Here is a 22,249-nt window from a genome sequence, read left to right on the forward strand (position 1 = left end):
GTATCTTAATTAATGAATGAATTCCAGCCTCAGATTTGTGCTTAACGCCTCTCTCTCTCCCTCTGGAGGTTCCGTCCTCGGACCGAGGGCCGAGCGCGGGCACTTCACAGCGGCTGCCAATCAAAGTTGCAGAATTTGGAGGTTTGGAAGCACGTGCGTTGTGGCGTAACTGGACACAGATGTTGTGAGGAGCTCCGCGGGTCCGACACGCCGTCTGAAACACTCAGTGGAGGAATATAAACAAAGTGTCAGTCAGGCAGAGAAGTCATTACGCTGTAGAGAGTGGAGGTAATGGCAGCACGGTTCTGACTGGAAGCAAAAAAAACAACATCTCTACTTTAGTGCTCTTGAGCAAAGCGCTATTGCTTCGGGTGAGTGAGCAGCTGTGCAGTTGGAGCAAGGAGCAAAACTGTGTGAAACGAGGCTCATCTTAAAAACTACAACCAAGTGAGATGCACGTTCGCGTAAGCGGGAGTCTGAGCGGGTCGAGTGGAAGAACTAGGTCGGACGCGGGTCCAAACTGGGCCGCGCCGGCCGGCTGCCGATGGCCTCCGGGCCGGACAGCAGCGCGGTAACGAAGTACACGGCGCCCTCATTAACAAACGATCGTTTTATTACGGCCCCGCGCTCCCATTGGACGACTCGAGCCTCGTTTGGACCGTCAGTTCGGCCCGAGGACGAGGAGACGAGGGTCCGGTTCCGTTCTAGATTTCAGGCACGTCAAACAATAATACAAGCAATTAAACAATACGACACATTTCAAAATAAAAGCACGGCAGCAGCTCCCACCTGCTGGAGCTCTAGATTTTATGGTAGAGATTAAATTTGATTTGTGCAATATTTCTATTTAGACAGAGCTTTTGGTCTCAATATTTATCATAGGAACTGCATTGTTTATGGTAATGCATTTTACTAAAGGCCCTTTGAAGGCTGCGTGTGCAGGGTTTGTTTGGCTAACAGCTTCTCTGGAGCGCAGATTGCTGCTCACATGTCCCACTTCATTAATCCGACCGCACAGAAAGCGCCTCCTTCCTGTGGGACGGCGCTCACTTGCTTAAACACATTTGTGATTTTATTGGCGCAGAGTGTGTGTTATTACCACAGTGTTCTTCTTCACTATGGTTTGTGTTGACGCAGCCCGGGGGAGCTCGTCGCTAGCGAGGTGACTCAGCCCATCGCCGAAAACCAGTATCACCACCAGCCGTGTGTCACTACGCATTCCCAGAACCGCTCCGCAGCTGTCCTTCGCGGCGCTTCCAGATTTCTCGGAGTCGTCGAGCACGTGTGCGATTCCCATCCTTCATTGGGTGAAGCAAATAACCCGAAGGCGGCTCGTCGATGCGAAGCCGAATTCCCCACCGGCCCTGAACTCGCCGCAGGGCCCACTTGACATCACGGGGGAATAAAGCTCGGCTGTCGCGACGAGTCGTGGGAGTGGGTTTGACGGCATTGTTTTGCACAACGCGCGGGGCATCGCTGGGTAGAAAAAAACAATATGCGGCGGATCCCTTCTACTATTGGCTTCTGGGTTTCCACGACGATAGCTCCTTCGCCGCCATGCCAGCCTTGGCATGTGCCGGGGCTGTTAGTCATTTAGCCGACGGTGATGACATCGGCCTCGAGTGTTGCTGAGAACATCGTGTTTTCTCCGTCTTATGCAGGGTTCACTTGGGCTAAAACGCTTTATTTCATTCTCCAGTCGAAGAATAAACACATTGACGGCGGCGTGTTTTCCTCCTGGGCGTGAACGCACCATTTCGGGATGTGTAGAGTGACAGTCGGGATCTTGGCTCCGCTTCGAGCCAAACGTCCGCGCTAATTATATTTGAGGCAGGGATCTCCTCATCACACCTTCCCCTGCGCTTTTCACAGCGGTGAATGGGGCTTGATGAGAGATTGTTATCGCGCCGGCTCAATGCGCTCAGGTGTGTTTTAGCGCCGCTCGCGAAGGTGCCGCGGGCTCTCAACACGCCCATCGGGCTCGCACGCACGGCGGAGTCGTCTTTAATCACCGGAGACGCGCGCGCGCGCCGACACATCATTTATTATCAGCTCCGTTTAAAGAACACCCGTGATCATTCAGATTGAAGCATCGCCTCTGCAGCGAATTCACAAAAAAACTCTCTCCTCTTTGATTTTCCATCCAGAATGCGCTCAGAGGTCGCGTGAGTTCTTTCATCCCGGTCCAGTCCTGCTGCACGTGCTCGTTGGCAACAGTCGACGGATGAACTGGACCAGGTTTTTGGGACGCTCGTTCCCATCGATTCACCTTGGGCTGCCTCCGGGCCACCAGCGCTTCCTGCGGAACCAGCGGAACCTCTCGTAATCCAATTTGTATGTTTGATCTCACGTTAATAATGTTTTAGAGAGCAGGTCACACTCTGGAAAGAGGCCAGAGAGGAGCTTTGATGCGTCCTCCAACACCATGCGGAGCTGTGGAGGCGCTGATTCAGGGAATTTACTCCATGTTTCATCTCCTCCTGACACCCCCACGTCTTTGTTGTCGAAGATAAACCCAGTTGTTTGGTTCCGACCCACGCCTGTATTTAGATAAGTTGGTTCTCAGCCTCTTGTGTGTTTGGTAATGCACGCAGTGTTTGGGTTGAGCATTTGTAATGTGGTCAGCGCTCACACGAGAGGCCGGTCCGGCGTGGACGGACGGACGGACGACGTGTGCGAACTCAGCGAGCAAAGATCTCCAAATAAACACGACATCTAAAAACTATGTGGAACTGTTGTTAAAAGCAAAACATTCGTCTGCTGGTTTCTAAATGCGAGCGTCTCTGCAGTTCTAGGAACGGTTTCTCCTCTCTCTCTCTCTCTCTCTCTCTCTCTCTCTCTCTCTCTCTCCCACTTATACTTACATCTGCGTGTGTTTGTATATTTGCTCTGCGAGGATCCTGGGAAGGGCGAGTGTCTGGACGGAACCGGGCGGACGGACGCGCCAACATGTGACCGAGGGAGAGGAGAGCGACGCTAAAAACAAGGAGGACAAAGGGGAGAAAAGGCAGCGAGGGCTCGGATGATGGAGTAAGTGGAGTCAGACGGGCCCCTGACCTGACCACACCGACACACTCGGGTCTGTCTCTCCCTGCCAGCTGTGCGCTGCGGTCTGCGCCGACAGGACGCGCTCGCACATACATATATTTATCTACGCACGCTGGCGATGAGGACATACTTGGCCCGCATGCGTGCGCGCGCGCGTGCGCGCGTGTGCGCGTTGGAGAGCGGCGGCCTCACCGTGGGCGCGCAGGAGAGCGTGGACGCCACGGACGGATCCTGCAGCGCGTCCGTTTTCCTCGCAGCCCCGGTGCCCGCGTCCGCGTCCTCATCCGCGTGCGCGCGGACGCGCATTTACGAGCGCGCCGCTGCTCGTTCCCCATCTGTTTTCCTTGCTCGGCCGCTCAGGATGTCCCCCCCCCCCCCCTCCCCGCAACACTCGATCAACTCGGCCTCTTCTCCCCGTCCGCACATGTGCGCTGCGCCTGCGAACCATTAGCGACGTCGAGCGCGTTCGGAGTAATTAGGAATAAGTGCTCAAAGGTGCGACGGTTCGACCCCGAAGAACGGGCCCTTCCCACAATCCTTTGCGGCATTCTGAGGCCACCGTTCCCACCGCCGGAGCCCGATGGTTGCCCAAAGCGCACGTCTCCGCAAATAGAAATGGCGCTACTAACAGGCGATGTGGGCATCCTGTGTTTTCAGAGCGGCGCTCGCTGGAGCTGGACCAGATTGTTCTTACCATGTGTGGAGTTCCGCTGGAGAGAGAGAGAGAGAGAGAGAAAAAGAGAGAGAGAGAGAGAGAGGGGGGGGGCAGGAAACGCAAGGCGGAGGGGAAAGTTCCCTCTTAACGCAGCATTTTGTCATGTGTCTTTGTGTGTGTGTGTGTGTGTGTGTGTGTGTGTGTGTGTGTGTGTGTGTGTGTGTGTCTGCATCGCTGTTGTGTGCGTTCGTCTCCTCATTTCTAGGAAACAGCTTTTCCTTGGCACGGGATGCAGCCAGCACATCTCTGACCTCCGTGACCCCCACCACCCACCACCACAGCCAGCACCACCTCCTCCACCCTTCCTCACCCTGCGGGAGAGCGGCGGGGAATCGATACTGCGCAATCTGAGGGAGTGGATGCGCCCGTGAGGTCCGGGCATCCGTCGGAGAACGTTCTGCGTGGACGTGGGGACTTCCCACACAGACTCATGACATCCTCATTCAGCATCAAGTGCAGATTTGCACACAGGGAAAAGCGGATGGGAAAAAAACACCCTTATTGCTGCGTCTGAGGTCAGTTTTGGAGGCGACTCTCTTGTTGAGTGAGCGAAGCAGAAACCTGAAGTATGTGCCTAAATCGCTGTCCTCACTCCGCCCTGCAGTGAGACGTGCTCCTGCCCGAGTCAAGCAAAGGACAAAGGGGGAAATCAGCTCAAACGTATTTACATACATTGCATTTTCCTCTTGAGCAAATGCAAACGCTTTGTGGAAAATGGAAACAAACAATCGAATGCGCAGCCTAATTAAGATAACACTTTTTCCCATTAGTTCTAATCACTTCTACATACAAACAGATCCGCTCGCTGTGCATAGATTTTATGGATAAGCGCACCTACAGAACGCAAATGCACGCGGGCCACCGTAAATACAGCCGTCCCATCTGGGAGCATTAAGAAGCTGTTAATGAATAGGGTGCTGCAGCAGCAGCCACAAGTGGGCGGGGGAGGGAGGGAGGGAGGACGGAGGGGGAGCATCTGGGCAGCAGATACGTGTGTGGAGCCTGTGGCGAGAGTGCACGACTCGGGGGGGGGGGGATGTGCCGCCATCGCAGCATCCGTCAAAGTGCGAGCGCCGCACTGAGATCCCGCCTGGTGCATGGAGCGCCTGGTGCTGAAGGGCCCTTCAGGTGCGGAGGAACGGCCCCGGCTCGTCCGCGAGGCGTCGGAGGAGGTGTGGCAGCAGAAGGGCAGACTCTTAAGCGACCTTTGAAGACCCCCGGCCTTTCTTGCTGCAGCTCTCCACCCCCGGCGGGCGCTCAAAGTGGACGCGCGGGCAGCAAACGGGGCCGGAGCGTGCCGCGGACGGGGACAAAGGACGCCACCTGTATGCTAATGCGCCGCGAGGCGTTCAGGGGCGGCGGCGGTGCCGGAGCAGAAGGACGGAGTGTGCCGCTTCTTTGGAGGAGGCTGTAAAAGCGGAGGCACGGGCCACAAATTGATTTTGGCTCCATCTTCTCTGAACAAGTAGAAAGAGAGAGAGAGAGAAAGGAAACAAGAGCAATGTGAAATGTGCCACTTTATGAGGGAGAGGGTGCTGTAAAATTGATTTTCTCCCTCTTTAAGGCTGCAAAAGACACAATTACAGGAGTGGGGCTGAGTGAGTGCGGCCTGGTCCTGAGCAGAGAAGAAAGGGCAGTAAAATTCATTTCCAATCTTTGTGTTAAGTAATGAGAAAGAGGGAGAGTGGAGAAGTGTGTCGCCACAGATGGAGGGGGGGGGGGGCGACAGATACGAGCAAAGGCTGTAAAATTCATTTTCCCTTCCTCTGTGGAGCAATGGGAGCGCGGCGGCGCCTTTGTGAGTAAGCAGAGGGAGAAGCGCCGAGCAATAAAATGCATTTCCTCGGCTGCAGGAGGAGAGTTTGTCTGGTGGAGTGTGCCGCGGCGGAGGGGAAGCGGGGTCAGAGGCCGTAAAAGCCCCCCTCCCGCTGCCTGGGGGTAATAAGGCATGTGTCCGTTTGAATGGAGGGTGGGGTAATTGCCATCAAGCGCGTTCGGAGCGCGGCCCGTCCTCATTGGACCCCACATGTAAACTCTGGGCTCATTCATAAACTCCTTTAAACACAGATGCACTGCCATCGTCCTGCATCAGCTGATCAGCTGATCGGCTCCATCTCTTCACCACACGACCCCCGTTCACACCGTCTGTCGCTGGCTCTCATGAGAAGCATCTTCAATTATGTAATGCTCTATAAACGTGTGTGTGTGTGTGTGTGTGTGTGTGTGTGTGTGTGTGTGTGTGTGTGTTCCCATCCTACATTCACAACCAGTCAGAGCGACTTACTCTCTGTCAGCGAGCGCTGATCCAGGTGCGACTCCTCGTTAGGCACCGTGTCACAGCATCTCCTCTCGATTCATCAACGCTCCCTGGGGCCTATTAGAAGCTTGGGGCTCTGGGGGACGCTGCAGCGTGTCACTTTCATTTCAATAATTCAGGGGGTAACGATCCAGCGCGGGTGCTGGGGAGCGACAGCGCCGGCACACGCTGTTCCGGCTCCCGTCCGCGTTCTTTGGGATCAGGTGCAGGTGATGTAACAGCTGCTCGCTGCTTTGCACGCGGAGCGCTCAGGTTGTGAGGCCTTGGGTGGTCCCCCTCCTCATGCCGGCGACTCGCAGACACCCGTACAGTGTTCTGACAGGAGGACAGCTCTCTCTCTCTCTTTCTCCTCTTCTCTCACTCGTCTACCTCTCGTCTTCTTCTCTCTCTCTCTCTTCTCGCTCTTCTTTTCTCTCTCTTATCTCCTTTTCTTCTCCTTTCTCTCCTCTACTTTCTCTCTCTCTCTCTCCTGTCTCTCTACTCTCTCTTTCTTCTCGGCTCCACACTCGCGCTCCTTCCTTCCTCAGTCTTCATCTCTCTCTCGCTCTCTCATTCTCTTCTCTCTCTCCTCTCCGGGCTCTGAACTTCTCCGTCAGTTCTTCTTTCAACTTTCTCTCTCCCAGGTCGTCCCTTTCGTGCCCTCCGGTCATTAGAGAGCGCGAGAGAGAGAGAGAGAGAGCGGGAGCGATAGAGCGAGAAAGGCTCGCATTGAGGCTCGACGGGACGAGAGAGCGCGAGAGCTAAATCGCTCGAACCTGTCTCGATAGAAGCTAGCGGCCTCTCTCTTTCTTCGCTATCTTTCTCTCTCTCTCTCATTATATTCTCGTGTCTCTCTCTCTCTCTCTCTCTCTCTCTCCCCCCTCTGTTCTGTCGCTTGTCTGTGGCTGCCACTGCCCTCATACATATTGAAGGGGCTTTTGAGGAATCCACCAGTGTGCAGCTTTCTCATCCCCGTCTCCCTATTTACATTTGAGTGTCAGTCTGCCTCTCTGCCTCCCTGTATCTGTCTGTATCCCTGTTTTTCATTCCGCTCCTCCACTTTTTGTTTGTCACACTCTCTTCCACCTGCCCACTTCACCGCCGCCCCCCTCGCGTTCTCACACCACTTAGCTCCAAGTTTTTTTTTCCTTTAACCGCCTATATTTTGTTTGGGCTTTGGTGTTGGAGCTTTAAAACACTGCACACATCTCCCAAAGCCCCCTGCCCTTAATTGCACCATTGCATCTTTGTCTTTGCTAATTCTTTCTCCCACTCCCGACATTTATTCAACATTTAGTCTTGCATTGGACCGCGTATCTACACTGATTTCAGCCTTTCCTCATCACTTCCTCTCATATTTGGTCCCATCACCCCAGCCCCACTCTCCCATCCTGCTTCCCTGGCTTTGTTTTGGCTTGTTATGGCTCATCTGAACATCTTATTCCATCTTGTGCCTCTCCTCCCTCCGTCTGTCCTTCCTGTTTGCTTCCTGTCTATTTCCATCGCTAGCTCTCGCTCTCTCGCCGGCCTCCTCGTCCTCGTTTGGCAGCCGTCCTTCCTTCCGCTTCTCCTCTGCACTCACTTTCGCCTCAGATGGATTTATGTTTACACATTAACTTTCTTCTTCATTTTCCAACTTCCTCCTTCGCATCTCCCCCTCGTTATTAAACAGATCCCTAATCTCTAATCTGCTCCCTCCCATGAGGGACCACTCCGCTGTTTATTTGTTTCTCTGAGTCACCTGCAATATCTGACACCGCACACTAGATTTTGACAGTCTAAGCGAAATGATGCATTGCACCTCTTAAATCTCAATTTGCCGAGGGAGGGAGCCATAATTACAGGTCAGCAAAGTTAACATGTCGACTAATTACTGGCTCAAAGGTTTCCCTGCACCATTTATCTGTGAAAACATGTTTATCGTTGCCTTATGTCGGAGTGAATCCCCGCTTTCCTCTGGGCTCCTCCGTTTTCTAACTTATTGCATATTGTGCCTCTTAAACGGGTCTTTTTTAAGCTTTTCACTCTCATCTCGCACGCCTCCTCACTTTTGCTTTCATTCTTGGTCTTACACTCTTGTTATCTAATATTGTGTTTGCATTTCTCCTGAATCCGCCTCCTCCTCAGCCGCCTCCTTCTCAGCTGCTCTTTGTCTCTCGGCCTTGGCTTGCATTGTGGGTATGCAGGCGTAGATGTTTGTGCGTCTGCGTGTGGGGGTGCACCTCAGTGTGTGTGTGTGTGTGTGTGTGTGTGTGTGTGTGTGTGTGTGTGTGTGTGTGTGTGTGTGTGTGTGTGTGTGTGTGTGTGTGTGTGTGCTTTTCCTACTGTCTAACTCAAGCCTGCCTGTTTATGAGCATGGCCTCACTGGGACATCACCTCTGAGCATCCACTGTGATCATTGGACATGACTACACATAATCAGCCACCTCTGATAATTAACTACACATAATTAGAAGCTGACACTCACCACTTCATCCCTTTGTTGCTAAGCTGGGTTTTCCCCCCTCACTACTTTTGTTTTGCTTTAAAATTGCACCAACTAATCATTAACTTTGCTTTTTAATGCCTCAGGTAAGTTAAAGGATAATCAGCATTTGTGCCCGTGCAGGCAAATACAAAACCATGAACAAACTTGTTCTGAGCAGGCAGACCACTGGGTGAATGCGTACGCCATGTTTACAGTCACTCCTTCATGTGAAAAGGTACGAATGTGCAATGCTAATTACAGGAAACGCTTCACTGCCATTGTTTGGGAACAAAGAACTGATGGGTTCAGGAACGACTCCTGCAGAGGAGCCGCCTCGACTAACAATAGCTGATACGAACCCATGATGCTGATGTGTTGGGACCGAGCTCCATGTTTCACACCAACACGGGTCACTTATAGAAATAGATGGTTGGCTGTTGTTTGGGGACGGGACCGTGATGACAGTGTGTCATTAAGCCTCTCATTTGTATTCGCAGCCGAGCGACCAGAGAGTTCTTCCTTAATGGCGAACAATCAGGAGGAAAACAGCAACAAGCTTCAATAGAGCTGCACATCTGTTAAAACCTGCTTGGGTTGAGGCGGAGTTCGTCGGACGTGCTCAGACAACGTGCTGGAGCTCAAAACACCGAACAGGTTAATCAGCCTCTGCAAATATAAAACACTTATTGTTTCTGTGCACACGTGGATATTTGTTATCACTTTTTATCGCGTTCATGTGTTGGAGCTAGAACACTCTGTGTTTTCAGCCTCGTTTCAGGATCACAGAAAGTGCAAGTCTATGACATCATCTAATTACCCTGGTTAAATGGTTTAAGGCCAGTCACAGACGGTCGGGTTCCCATGTCTACATGAGACGCGTTTCCCTATCATTTTCCTATTTCTTATTTTCAGACTGCAGAACTGGCCCAGCGCAAAAATCTGTCAGGATTTGAGATGAAAACTGTTGTGTTTACTGTATGAGCCTGCAGAGATCCATGCGTGTCTGTCTGTCTGTCTGTCTGTCTGTCTGTCTGTCTGTCTGTCTGTCTGTCTGTCTGTCTGTCTGTCTGTCTGTGAAAAATACAGTTGCAGCTTCATTCCACCTCTTCTGCCTATTTCAGGTCAGTAAGACATTAAAGGTCCACTCATTTGGCTCTTGAAAGACTTTGGACATGAATGTCGGTGCGGTGAAGTCTTTTCCACAACAGTTTTCGATTGCAATGCAAATGACAATTATGCCGGCGGTCCCTCTCACTCTCTTATCTTCCCGCTGCGCCAGAAAAAACAATTGGATTTTTAAAAAATTGATCCACGGGGACGAGCGCCCTCCATGAATATAAAGGGGATTATTTGGGATGACCCGCGTGACACCGAATACCCAACAATTACCTTGTATATGTGCCTTTCTGTATTTGCACAGTTAGATGTGAAGCGGGGCGTCAGCTCGGGTCGCAGTTTTAAATGCAGATTGCAGAAACTTTAACCACCACTGAATACGAAATGTACTGTCGAAAAAGACGCATTCTAGAGCCTGGAGCCTTGCTGCCGAAAGTAATAAAACAAAAATGAAGATTTTATCCGAGCTGCCTGACAAAACTGTGGCGTGGGTGTCTGGGAGAGGTGATTATTCAGTGATGAGGACGGCAGAACAGAGCGGGGTTAACAGGAGCCCAAGAAGGCTTAATAGTTGCTTTCATTCGTTGGACTGCACTGTCAAATAAAATGCTGATGTGCAATTGAAACAGGGGCTTTGACAGTTTAATTATGTGGAAGCCTTAACCTCCTAAAATGCAGCGCTTTCTCACGGCGACCCAGTCGGGATGAGGCCTGTTTAGGCGCAGCGTGAGCGTTCACGGCTGGATGTTCCCTAACGAGCTCGGTTTGTTTCGCCCCTGCTTTCTGGGGAAACGGATACCTTTCAGATTAAGTCTTACATTCGGGTTACATCAGGAGTGCATCCTGCGCTCGCTGCATTCCTCCACTGCTGTTTTAAATATGGACCAAATCCCTGTGGAGTTCATCTGATCACAACCCCGATGTGCGTTCATGCTGCTGAAACACAGCCAAACTCTTCCTGTGGAAAGGTTTCTGGGTTTTTTTATTTTTTATTTACATCCGTTTCTTCCATTTCCGTACCTTTTAAAGGCGGTTGCACTGCTAAGCAGGCACAGCCCATAAAGTGGCCTGTCAAGCAGAAGTAGCCTTGAAAACCCCCTCTGGCATTATGGCTCACCAGGCTGGAGACGCAGCTTGTGGTCCGGATTAACCATGTAAATGGAACAGAAAATGAGAATGTGGATTTGCTGTGTATGTGACAGAACGGGGGTTATATGGCTCCAGTAAATCATCAAATTTAGGCAGATTCTTGAAAAATGAACCCTGAGTAATGGCTACTATGGTTGACCAACATCAGAGTAATGGATCACACTGCAGCATTTAAGGGTCTATTACATCAATAAATTGCATTTCCTTTTTTAACAAAAATATAAATGTTCTAATCTTTATTTTGTGGATTTGTGTGGGAGGCTAATGTAGAAAAACCTTGTGTGTAAAACATCAGCAGATAAACCTGCGGAGCCGGAGGAGGGGGGGGGGGTCTCTCGCACCGCCCTCTGATTGGTCCTCACCGGAGGAGGGGGCGGGGCTCGCGTCTGGGGCGTTTCACAAAACCTGCCACCACGCAGCTCCGGTCCTCATTCACTACGGTTTGTCCGAGTTCGCAGTGTCTCTGTGCGGTGTATTTTTTTTACTCCTCCACAAACAGCGTTGCCTTTTTCCTCCTCCGGAGCCTCCGCGAGCTGAGCGTCTTTATGAGCGTGCGGCGTTCAGGTGCGCGGACGAGCTTCGTTTTGGTGAACTTCGCCTGTTTTTGCCTGGAGGGGTGTGCTTTTGCACAATCTACCTGAATTGTGCGCCTCACCCTTGCACGCCTTCAGCCCCTCTCGACTATGGATTTGGTTTGGATTGCGGGCTTCGTGAGCGTCTGCGCCTGGTTTGCGTCAGCGGAGCGACACAGCGTCTACTGGAACGGCACGAACCCAAAGTAAATATAATCCTTAATTGATACAGGTCCTGAAATTGAATATTGTTGCCTCGCTCCCGCGTATTCAGTACTTTTTTTTAACGCACAGACAGACAAAGATAAACTTTTACGCATGTTCTCACTGCAGAGAAGACCCATTAGGTCCATATTCTAACGCATGTGAATAGTCTCTCATGCATATTCAGACAGCTTGTTGTGATGAATCTGTAATGGCAGCAACTGGCTCCTGTTGTCATGATAATGCGGGACTGTTGAGTGTCCCCCCCCCCCCCCCCCTTCCCCCCTCCCTCTCTCCCTCCCACCCTCCGGGCTCGAACCTGTTATTATGGTTCTGTTTACCTGTAATGCTCGATCTAACCTTAGGAATGACTTTTGTTTCGAAATCTGTGCGCAGGGTTGGAGATTAATTACAGCAGATTAGGCCAACTGTCAGGCAGCCAGTCGAACAGGAACGGAGGGTTTTCACTCTCTACAGAGAAATGCAGGGTTTTCACGTGAAGGGGCTTCTCTCTTGGAACTACTGCATATCTGTCTACACGCGTGCTCCCTTGTTCTTTGGCATAAAATGAGTTGAAGGTCTTGTAGATTTAGTTGGTAGTATCATCTCACGCTCGGTCGGACTGAACTGGATTTCATAGTCGGGAACGTTCACACTTCCTTGGCACATTTTGTCTGTGGAGACTGTGCAGGTCTGACGCATCACATAAGGTGTTGAAATATGTTTTGCAATTTCCTCTGGGTGCGATAGAGAGTCCTGCCCTTTAGCGGGGAGTGGGCGGCTGCGCGTCCTAAATCAAGACGCGCCGCGTGGGGCTTACGCGGCTGTCAGGCACACGTCGAGGTGTTCGTATTTCAGGCCGCGAGACGAGCGATAATGGTGGATGACAGAGACAGAGGAGGTAACTTGAGGCCTGCCCAGCGGGTCACGCTGTGGGATGGAGACGAATTGCTCGAGGAGGAGAAATTCGAGCCGGACTTGTCAGGGCCGGGGGCCTTTCAGCATAAGTGGGGGTCAATTAGAATTATGGCTGATGATGGCTGGGGTGAAATGTCTGGGGGTACGAGGGGGGTTAGGTTTACACACAACAGAGGGGTCTCTACAGGCACCCACACACAAACACACCCTCTGACAGACACACACACACACACACACACACACACACAGCCAAGCCCAACCAGAGGCTCCTGACAGATGATCGCTCCATCTCCCATCAGGACCCGCGGTCCCACCAAGCGGTGCCGTCTAAACCCATCGGCTCCGTCTCATGTGTAAACACATGTTTTGATCCGCGCAGATATTCAAATAATCTCCCGCTGGCTTACGCTCCAGCGCTGCCCCTGTGGTTTAAACAAGAGCATTTACTGTTCTGAGAAAGGCCATAATTACATCACTGAAAGTCAAAGCCCCAGATTGTGAGGCATTTCATTGTGTCCCGGCCGAGGAGCGACACCGATCCCGCTGGTAATCCGCCCTCTCGCGCTCGCTGTTACTTTCCCAAATCTCTCCCTTTTGGTTCCTTTTAATCCCGCGTTCTCAGAAAAGGCGCGGAACTTCTCCCGATGTTTTCATTCGTCGCTTTTCATCATTCCCAGCAATCTGCTCGGCGCCCCCTCGACCCAGGACCCACTGAGCCGTCACATCCCCCCCCCTGCTTTCTACCTGTCTCCCCCCCCCCCCCCCCCCCCCCCCCCCCCCCCCCCCCCCCCCCTTCTTGGCCAGGTTCCCTTCCACTGTGGCCTCCGGTGCTGTGAATCTGTTAACTGTTTCATGCCTCGCGCACATGTGCCGGAGCCACTGTTTATTTTAACATCATCATTATCATCATCACCTTTCTTCTGTTTTTGCAGCACGTTCTGCGCCACCTCTGCAGCCGCGATTCCTTTTTAATGAGCGCTTTGATTCGGGTAGACGCCGCAAACGGCGCGTTGAGGTTGTTTTAGCCCGCCGCTGCTGGCTCAGTGCTTTCATTCATTAAACTGAATCTGCTTTGTGCTGCGCTGGCTCAAATGTGGGGGGGGGGGGGGGGTTATTTAAGCTATGTTTCACCCACACGGAGGATTTTCTTGGTATTTATCCCCTCAATGTGGGTGATTTGTGATGCTTCCCATACAAATTGGGGCAATGATCTTCACGGTGAGCCAGAGAGGGAGAATGGGGGCTGGTGTGACTGATTGGGGGGGTCAGGGTTCGCCATGTGATGAAGTGGCGCGGCCTCTATCAATCTGTCAGTCATCCTGTCACGTCGGTGGTCCCTGAATGCGGGCTGCCACTCAGCCCGGCCCCTCTTCACGCGGCCGCGGTCCGGCCGCTGGGAAACTCTCATTCTTCCCCCTCTTGTCTTTTCTGGCCTCCTTCGCTCCTTCACCAGCTTTTATCTCAACTTTACAAGCTGCCCCTTTTCAGTCTATTATTTCCTCACCTACCAACTCTGGCTCTTGGAAAACGGGGGGGAGGAGGGGAAGTATGCTAAGAGGTGTGGAAATGTTTTATCCTTCCTGGCACCCATGGCAATCCGTCACAAGCCACTTTGCCCTTTCCTTCATGCTTTTCTCCCCTTCAGCTCTCTCCCTTAAAGCTTTCTTCTTCTCCCTCCCCATGAAAAGACCCCCTCCCCATTCCTGTTTTTTTTTTACTTGTCGGTCCATGTATGCCTTTCACCTCTCGAGTGTCTCACTGTAGCTGTGGAAGTGAAAACGTGAAAAGACAGGAATTTAAAAAAAAAAAAAGGGGCAGCGCCAGTGAAAGTTGAAAGTGTCGCACATACGTGGAGATAAAGATGAGGTTTTGGAGTCCCACCGGCCGGCGTAATTAGGCGGGTGCAATAGAGGGGGGATTTGTGCGGTTTCCAAGTAATCTGGACTCGAGCTACTTTCCTAGAAAAACACCCAGGTTTCGCACGTCACTTTCTAATCCAGCCTTCGCTCTAAGCCCACCGCGCAACCTCTCCCCCCTTGATCGACACTCTCTCCAGCAACTTCCCGCCCCCTCTGCCCTTAATCTGGCCTTGTAATCTGTCTGGTGAATTCAGTCTGGGGAAAATACTCTGAGATTGATGGTAATCGCCTCTTAAGGGCTCGGCAATGAAGTGTGTTAACGTGTTTTTACAGTATGTAATCGTGCCTCTTCCTGTTCAATATTCCCATTTTGTTGCTTAGGTCTCAGCGACAGGAGGGCTTGTTTTATTGACTGTGCCAGATAGTGAATAGGCCAAAGGTTGTAACTTCCCGCCGGCCTGCTGTTGGTGTTAGCAAAGTCTGCTGCGTGCTTCCCTGTGAAGTCCTGCACTTCCTGGCTACGTCTTTTCCCGGGAAAACCGCGTATCCTGTCCGCACAATAAACAATACAGTTCTCACAAACCAACACACGCAAGCCCATAAACGTCTGGACTTGAAAGTTGATGGCGTTTCCCAGGCTCGTTTGGGAAGTGTGTATGTTGGATATCTGAGGAATTAGCTCTGATTAACAACGCGTCTGTGTTTTTCTGGGCAGGGGCTCGGCTTTAGGGCTCTGGAAGTGATTTACGGCGCACCTGCCCTGCTGTCACATCTGTCTGTCTCTGTTTGGGATTCTCCCCTGATCAGCGTCGCCCGGCTCAACCTCTGTCTCCCTGTGCCTCTTCCTTATCTACTCCGCAGACTTCCCTTCCTCCTCCCGTCTGCACTTATTTACAACTCTTCAGTCCAAAACAAAAATCATAGAGGAAAGCACTATTAGTACACAGATTTATGATAATTGGAGGATAATAAAAGCATTGTCTGCTTTCGTTTCTGTTAGTGTGTCTGTTTGATTGAAGGAGTTTGACTTTTTCCCGACTTGTTTGTCAAGTCTTGGTGACATTCAATGTATCAACACATGTCTTTTGAATGAAGAATGATCCTACAAGAGACAGATATTATCTTTGTTTTGCTTTGTAAATGGCGGGTCATTGTGTAACTTTTGTTTTTCTCAGGCTTTTTCAGTGTTCTGTTTGTTAAATGTCTGGATTCAGTGTGTAAACAGGCCTTCACTGAAAATACTGCTTCCCTCTAGAGGTCTGTTCTGTTATTGACGTTGGATCTGTAAGCATGATCCGTTCCTTCAACCCCTACGCTTATTATTTCAATAACGGTTATAGGTAATTCCCAGTGGAATTCATTAGCCTACAAGCTGTGTTTGCAGAAAACACAGAGCTTATAAGTTTTATCTTGAAAATCAATCTGGCCAAATCAATTTTCCTGTACAGATATTTTCCTCCTGAGGAATGTGATGTCAGTGCTGACCTTTCTGCTCCGGCCCTTTTTATAAGATACAAATGGCCCAGGGTGCAGCGTGAGACAGTTGGAAAGAGCATATGTATTCATCTAAGCCGCCTTAGTGCGATGGAGTCGGCCAATTATTTCTCTGCTGGACTCAGAGCTTTGTCATTTTGCCGGACAGCAAAAGATGTTCAGCAAGTTTGTCCCGAAGTGGCGACAGAATGACCAATGATCCAGACGCACAAAGGCTCCGTGACAGGCAGGAGAAAGCTGATTGAGATGGATGGCCAAAAGTCAAACGCTGCAAAGAATGAACGCTGGAATCTTGCGTTAAAATAGACGAGCCGGATGAGCTGGACCGTATTTGTTTCCATGACGACGGCGGCGGCGTGCCCACGTCGCATTGTGCTCGACTCCGGGTCAAAAACGTCGCATAGTTGGAATGCCACCGGGACAAGTTGTGATTGGTTCAGTGAGCCCGGCGGTGGGGGAGGGACGGGTTGACATGAGGATCTGGTTTGCTTATTGAGTGATGAAAGACAGACAGAGAGTGGGAGGGGGCGGCTGACACTGATGGATGAATAGATATGCAGATGAAAACAAAAAGAGCAATAGCCATGTTTGGCTACTCTCGTGGTGCATCAGACGGGCTGGATGTTGAAATGCATCGCTGTCCAGAGTCTCTCTGCAGTCGTGGACAGAAATCTCCAGAGTGAAGCGTCTTTGAACCCTATGGATCCAGAATAAAGGAATAACACCCCTTCTCTATATGCCGACAATGAAGGGCGGAAAAATGCTCCACCCTGGCCGCCTCAACCCTTACCCTGTCCCCCGGATCTCCACCCCTTTGCTTTGGGCCTCACTGTCCACACTAAGCCCCTGTATTAAGCAGGGTCTGGTGCTGATGAATGGATCTGAGCTCGGCTTCTGCTCCACACAATAATCCCAGCTTGCACAAGCCGATTAGGTGGTCCCCACATTCCCGTCCACTCATCCATGACGTAGGCCAGTCACCTTTTGTGTCACATCAACGCGGTGTGTGTAAAATAATCATGTTTGTGGATAAGGTCACTGTTAACCGTAAAGGTTAAGTAGAGTTTTTAGATGCACTAGATCTGTGTAATTTGTAATAACCTTTACGGACTTTTAACTAGATTTGAATCGATCGCCTTTACAACACTATCAATAGCATTTCATTTGCACAAGGCCATTTCTTGTGATGGCTGCCAATGTATAAAATACTTTGGTGCTGACTTGGCGAACGGAGGACCTTTGATCCACGTCACGGCCTCTTCGCTTCAGAGGTTCAACATTCCACAGGGCCATAGATTGCAGAGATGAGAGGGTGATGGATGGATGAGAGGAGAAAGGGGGGCTAAAGGTGGAGTAGAAAGCAAAACACTGGCCAAAGGAGAGATTAGATTCCTGCTCCTGAAGAGGCTCTAATGAATCAGGAATTCCTTCTTGAGAGAAAGAGGAGGAAGAGTGGAGCCGAACGCCCAGTCTGTTTTTCGCCAGGTACCAGCTCGCACACCCTCTGCTACCGTCAGCGTTCATTCGTTATCCAGACTGAAACACACTCCCGGATTCTTCTCGGCGCGCACACACTCCCAACACAAACAATCGCGCACTGAGATGTCAAACGGAGGCAGACGCCGCCTCTGACCCAGCGCCAGAAATCAAACTTAAGTAGGGAATACAACACATCCTCTGCTGTTACTTCTGCCCAGGTTCACTGTTATTAAAAGAGAGCATCTCTGGGAAAACAATAAGAGCGAAGCAAGGCGGCATATTGACGGAGAAAGTGAAGCAGTCTGGCAGAGAGAAATTACAGGCGACACCCGCTGGGGGAGGCAGGAAGAAAGAGGGCTTTGTGTGTTAAAGTGAAGGTGGCGTGATTTGACTTTGATAGCCCAACCTTTTCATCCAGAGGCCAGGGCTCGCTTTGAAGCCCAGTGACTCCAATCAGTTAATTAAGCTGATGATGTGGAACGTTTAAACGCCGAGGCGTTGGAGGGGAACAAAAGGCAGCGGGATAATTAAAAGTATTTGCTAGCCAGCCTCCCCGGGTGAGTATTCAGGCACTGTTCTCTCCGCTAAGCGAGGTATTCCGTCAGGTCCTGTGAATAGAGACACTGTATGAAACCATGGCGCTGATAAAGAAACAGTAGCACAGAAACACTTACTGAAAGAAACATCAAAAGCCATTCCCAGCTCGAGCCCTTTGACCTCCCCCCTCTGCCTAAGGCTTTTCATGCCCTCTGTCTCCCCCCAACTCTGAGCCTAAAGGGGCTGAGAAGTGGGGAGCAGAGGGGCATAATTACCCCCCTCTGGGATAACTTAATACCCTTTTTTGTGTTTTAATTGCGCCAGGTTTCAACCCGCCTTTGATGAACACATTGGGACCATACCACAAGCAGTTTGTAATCAGGGCTCGTGGTGAGGGAGGGATCGGGTGCCGGGAGTTTGTTTGTGCGCCTATTCTGTATTTGCAGGGGGATGATAACTCTGTCGGGCAAAAGCAGACGCCAGTGTTTGTTCAATAGTGTTATCGATTCGACTGGAATTGAAAGTGGCAGGGGGGGAAAACACTTTAGCGCCAATCTGGTAAACAGAGCATGGCAGGCAAACGGCAGATAAGCGCTAAGCTGTCTGGACCGTGGCAAAATGATAATTATTGCTCTCGCCACTAAAAGTTGGCCCCTGCACACGGTCATCAGCAGAGTTAGATGAAAGTTTCATCAGCCTGCTAAAAAGGTGCTTGTTTCCACGCTTGGAATTGTAATTGTGCTACTGGCTAATCAGGTCATCAGTATTGAGGGAATGCAGTGAGGCGGAGAGGGCGGAGGGTTGGGGGGTAGGGAGCAGGAGTCGGGGCCTGGAGTTTGGAGCCACGGCGTCTGTCTTCTACCAGGAGGACCCCTGGCAGCAAACAACAACACGGCCTAATGATCAGCAGGGGCCTGGGCCTGTGCGCTTTGATCATTATCCTCACATATGGACCTGGTCTCCAACTTTCCAAATGCTACAGTAGTGAGGATTTCGCCTGCTAAACGTGTCAGATTAGCAGACGGGAGGCTTCTGGGAACCCGACTGGAAAGTGGTCAGTAACTGAGCAACCTCTGGCCGCCTGCCTCTCGTCTGGGGTCGGGTGGCGCGATGAACCGCGCGTGTATTCATTGCAAAGGCAACAGAACCCTATATTAGACACACATTCTCCCTGTGTGTTGTGAAAATATTGGAGTCTGTCAAATTTCATCCATTCTCAGGGAACCCCCGGAGATCCAGAACAGTAAGAGGCGGTAAACTGATCTCCCTGCATCTCCTGGGAGCTTAATCCCAGAGAAGTGTGTGTGTGTGTGGGTGCAAATAGTAGGTAGCTACTGCTTTGGGTTGTTGATAGATGGGACTACCGGGGAAGTATGCGTGAGTCCGTGTGCACCGCTAGCCGGCTGCTGATAGATGGCTTAGGCTGAGAAAAGAGCATTAGCTGTGAGCCGCCCCTGGAGCAGTCGCTCACTCAGGGGGAGGGGGACGGCCCTGAATTACCTTTATTGACAGTACTCTGGAGATAAACTTATATTGTCTCTGAAAGACAAGCCGGGAGGGAGAAGAAATCCATGACGGATGAGATAAGGCCAATTAAATCTCCGCCAAATTGTTAATGAAATGAATGAAAGTTCGAGCGAAACTTAAATGCCAGCGTGTTGTTTCTGAGCTAAAAGCGTCCGGCGCTGGTGAAGATGTGGCAGATGAGGACCATCGTAAAGTGGGTGTCGAGGGACGGAGGGCAGGCAGACAGTCTGTCTTTCTGCATTTGTAATGAGAGGGAGGGAGTGTGGTGGGAGACGCTCACAGACCGTCACCAGACACATGTTGTGTGTGTGTTTGCCTCTAATGAGTGGGTGAAAACACATGGGACCATATTATTTTTAACCGGCCCAAGTTTCTCAAATAAAATAAACTCAGGAGTGCTTCATCCAGGCCGTTTAGTGGGGGTCACGCAGATCTGGATCGTCTTCTCTTGACTGACTGCTAGCGTTCCTCTGTAAACATCATTCCCCGGATCAATGGTCTAACTCACTCTGGCCTCGGGTTCATCCATATGTATACGCGTGTTCTCCACACATCACACTCCCATTTATTGCATTTTCTCTCCTTCCACTCCAACACACACACACACACACACACACACACACACACAGTATATCCTCATATACAGCTGCTGTCTTTCTCTCATTCCCAGGTCTTCCCTCTGATTTCCCTGCTGTACACCGGCGTATAGCAGATCAATATATAATCAGAGGGTTTGGGGCTCATATTTATTAGCGCTCCGCTGCTATAAGCGCAGTTATCAGTCTCTCGCCTCGTCTTCCGCAGGTTTCTGTGGAACGACTACACGGTGGAGGTGAAGCTCAACGACTACCTGGACATCGTGTGCCCCCATTACCCCGAGGGGGAGTTGCCGTCGCAGGACGCCGAGCGCTACGTGCTCTACATGGTGGAGCGGGAGGACTACGAGACCTGCAAGGCCCAGTCGTACGAACAGATGCGCTGGGAGTGCGGGCACCCGTTCGCGCCTCACGCCCCCGAGAAGTTCTCCGAGAAGTTCCAGCGTTTCACCCCATTTACGCTGGGAAAAGAGTTTCGCCAAGGAGAAAGCTACTATTATATCTGTAAGTGAAATATTTAGTATTGTAATGGTGTTTGATCCGCGCCGCCCCTACATCTGTGTATGTTTTTGAAATATGCGCAGCCCTTTGAAGATATATATGGACATAAACTGTGGTTCCGACCCAGTTTGCCAAGTTTATGCAATACTTACCCTGCTAGAATGTGACCACGAGGACCGAGTGATGTTGTCACCCTGACCGTGGCTGTAATTAGATCATCGACAGCACACGACACACTCCCTTCCCAAAGCTCGGTCCCTGCTTCTATCTGCTGCCAAGGAGCAAGCAGCGGATTAATGGGCCAGAGGGGGATCAGTGCTAAGATGCTAACAGCCCGTGTTGTCGTCCCTCTTCCCTGCAGCCAAGCCGTTGCACCACCATGGAAAGGAGTGCCTCAGGCTTAAGGTGGACGTCGTAGCAGCTGACGGTGAGCTCAGCCGCCGTCCTGGCTATGAGGAGTTGTGTTGGACTATACTTAGACCCAACTAGAGTAATTGATGGCTTTTCTCCTTGCTTCCAGGCTCTCAGGAGGCCAGAGTGGCTAAGGGAGGCACGGCTGAGGCTGGAGTTGGAGCTGGGGGCGGGGTTCACAACCCGTCCAACAGACTGCCTGCAGGTATGTAGACCCGCCATGCCTCTTAAAGCAATCCAGATGCCATTACTGTGTCGCTCTGTGGGACTAATGTGTCTTCTTTCTCGCCCTTCTTCAAGCGGACGACCCAGTGGTAAACCTGCCAGACGTCCAAAAGAGCGTCCGGACGATCTCCTCCGCAGCAGTTGCGTCCCTCTCAAGCCTCTCATTGCTAGTCCCATTTTCATTACTGCTATTGTTGCACTGAGGACATGAAAGGACTGCAGTTGGCAGACGCTTTCTTTTCAGGGACTACAATGAAGACAGTCCATGGGGGGAAAAGAACCACAGACTCCAAAAGACAGGTTTCCGTGCCCAGTGCTGGCCACAGGGAGAGACTTGTAAAGTACGGATTGACTCGCTTGCACAACATGTGCTGAGGAACTCGTGAGCGTTCGAGACAGAGCGTGTGTGCTTTTTTTTTTTTTTTTTTTAATTCTTTTTCTACAAAACGCGACAGTATTCTTTCTCGGGACAATGATGGACCTCATTGGATGACGATGATCCAAGTGGAAAGATGAAGACGGCCAAAGAACAATCGCAGTGTGTTTGAATCACGCGCATAGAAAATAAGACCCACATTTAATGAAACGTAATCTCCCAATCTCTTGAGCCAAAGATCAGTCATCTCTCCAGCTTGTACACTACTCCACCCTTGAATATTGTGTACTCTTTGTCGTATTGTTATCGTAACGGTAGTGAGTGGCATTGACGTGATTACTTTCTCTAAATGTAGCATTGACAAGCGGGGGCTGTCCTCATGACCACCACTCCTACAACACTCGACCATGTGCTTATATACTGTAGCACTAATGCACAGTGTACACACACACACACACACGAACAACAACACATTGTGCTGTTATTTGTACATTCTGTGAAGATAATTTATAGCATTTGCAGCTGAGAGGTTTTACTGTACATATCACATGCTGGCGAAAGGAAATGTTTACCGTTGGCATCGGGGGAGGCTTCCTCTCTGCAGGTAGTCAGCTCGTGTGTGAAAGGGATTTTTGTGTGCGTGCGTGCGTGAAGTGGGAGTAAAGCGGAGTGCGCGTGGAAACAAGGATCGAACGAGACGAGATATTTTTCTGCCAAAAGCAAACACTGACACGTGGTGTGCGTCGCAGAGAGGCTGGA

General features: G+C 50.9%; 1 protein-coding gene and 1 long non-coding RNA gene across 2 annotated transcripts; both read left to right on the plus strand.

Moving 5' to 3' along the window:
• The first annotated feature begins 1,403 nt into the window (after nt 1–1,403).
• On the plus strand, nt 1,404–4,697 carry LOC121202569 (uncharacterized). The gene is made up of 3 exons (XR_005898275.2): nt 1,404–2,334; nt 2,897–3,030; nt 3,969–4,697. It is a non-coding gene; the product is annotated as an uncharacterized LOC121202569 (long non-coding RNA).
• A 6,513-nt stretch (nt 4,698–11,210) lies between these two features.
• On the plus strand, nt 11,211–21,552 carry efna1a (ephrin-A1a). The gene is made up of 5 exons (XM_029166998.3): nt 11,211–11,569; nt 20,186–20,481; nt 20,840–20,905; nt 20,999–21,094; nt 21,190–21,552. Exons 1-5 carry the CDS (start codon nt 11,475–11,477, stop codon nt 21,315–21,317), a joined length of 681 nt encoding a protein of 226 aa, XP_029022831.1. The 5' UTR covers nt 11,211–11,474; the 3' UTR covers nt 21,318–21,552.
• Nucleotides 21,553–22,249: the final 697 nt, after the last annotated feature.

This window comes from Betta splendens, chromosome 11 (genome assembly GCF_900634795.4).
Source record: "Betta splendens chromosome 11, fBetSpl5.4, whole genome shotgun sequence".
Classification (NCBI taxonomy): Eukaryota; Metazoa; Chordata; class Actinopteri; order Anabantiformes; family Osphronemidae; genus Betta; species Betta splendens.

Excerpts from the sequence above, each read along its gene's own strand:
- efna1a (XM_029166998.3), top strand. The coding sequence starts at position 11,475 with ATGGATTTGGTTTGGATTGCGGGCTTCGTGAGCGTCTGCGCCTGGTTT. Across the intron at positions 20,482-20,839 it reads AGAAAGCTACTATTATATCT|CCAAGCCGTTGCACCACCAT; the intron begins GTAAGTGAAATA and ends TCTTCCCTGCAG. Across the intron at positions 20,906-20,998 it reads GGACGTCGTAGCAGCTGACG|GCTCTCAGGAGGCCAGAGTG; the intron begins GTGAGCTCAGCC and ends CCTTGCTTCCAG.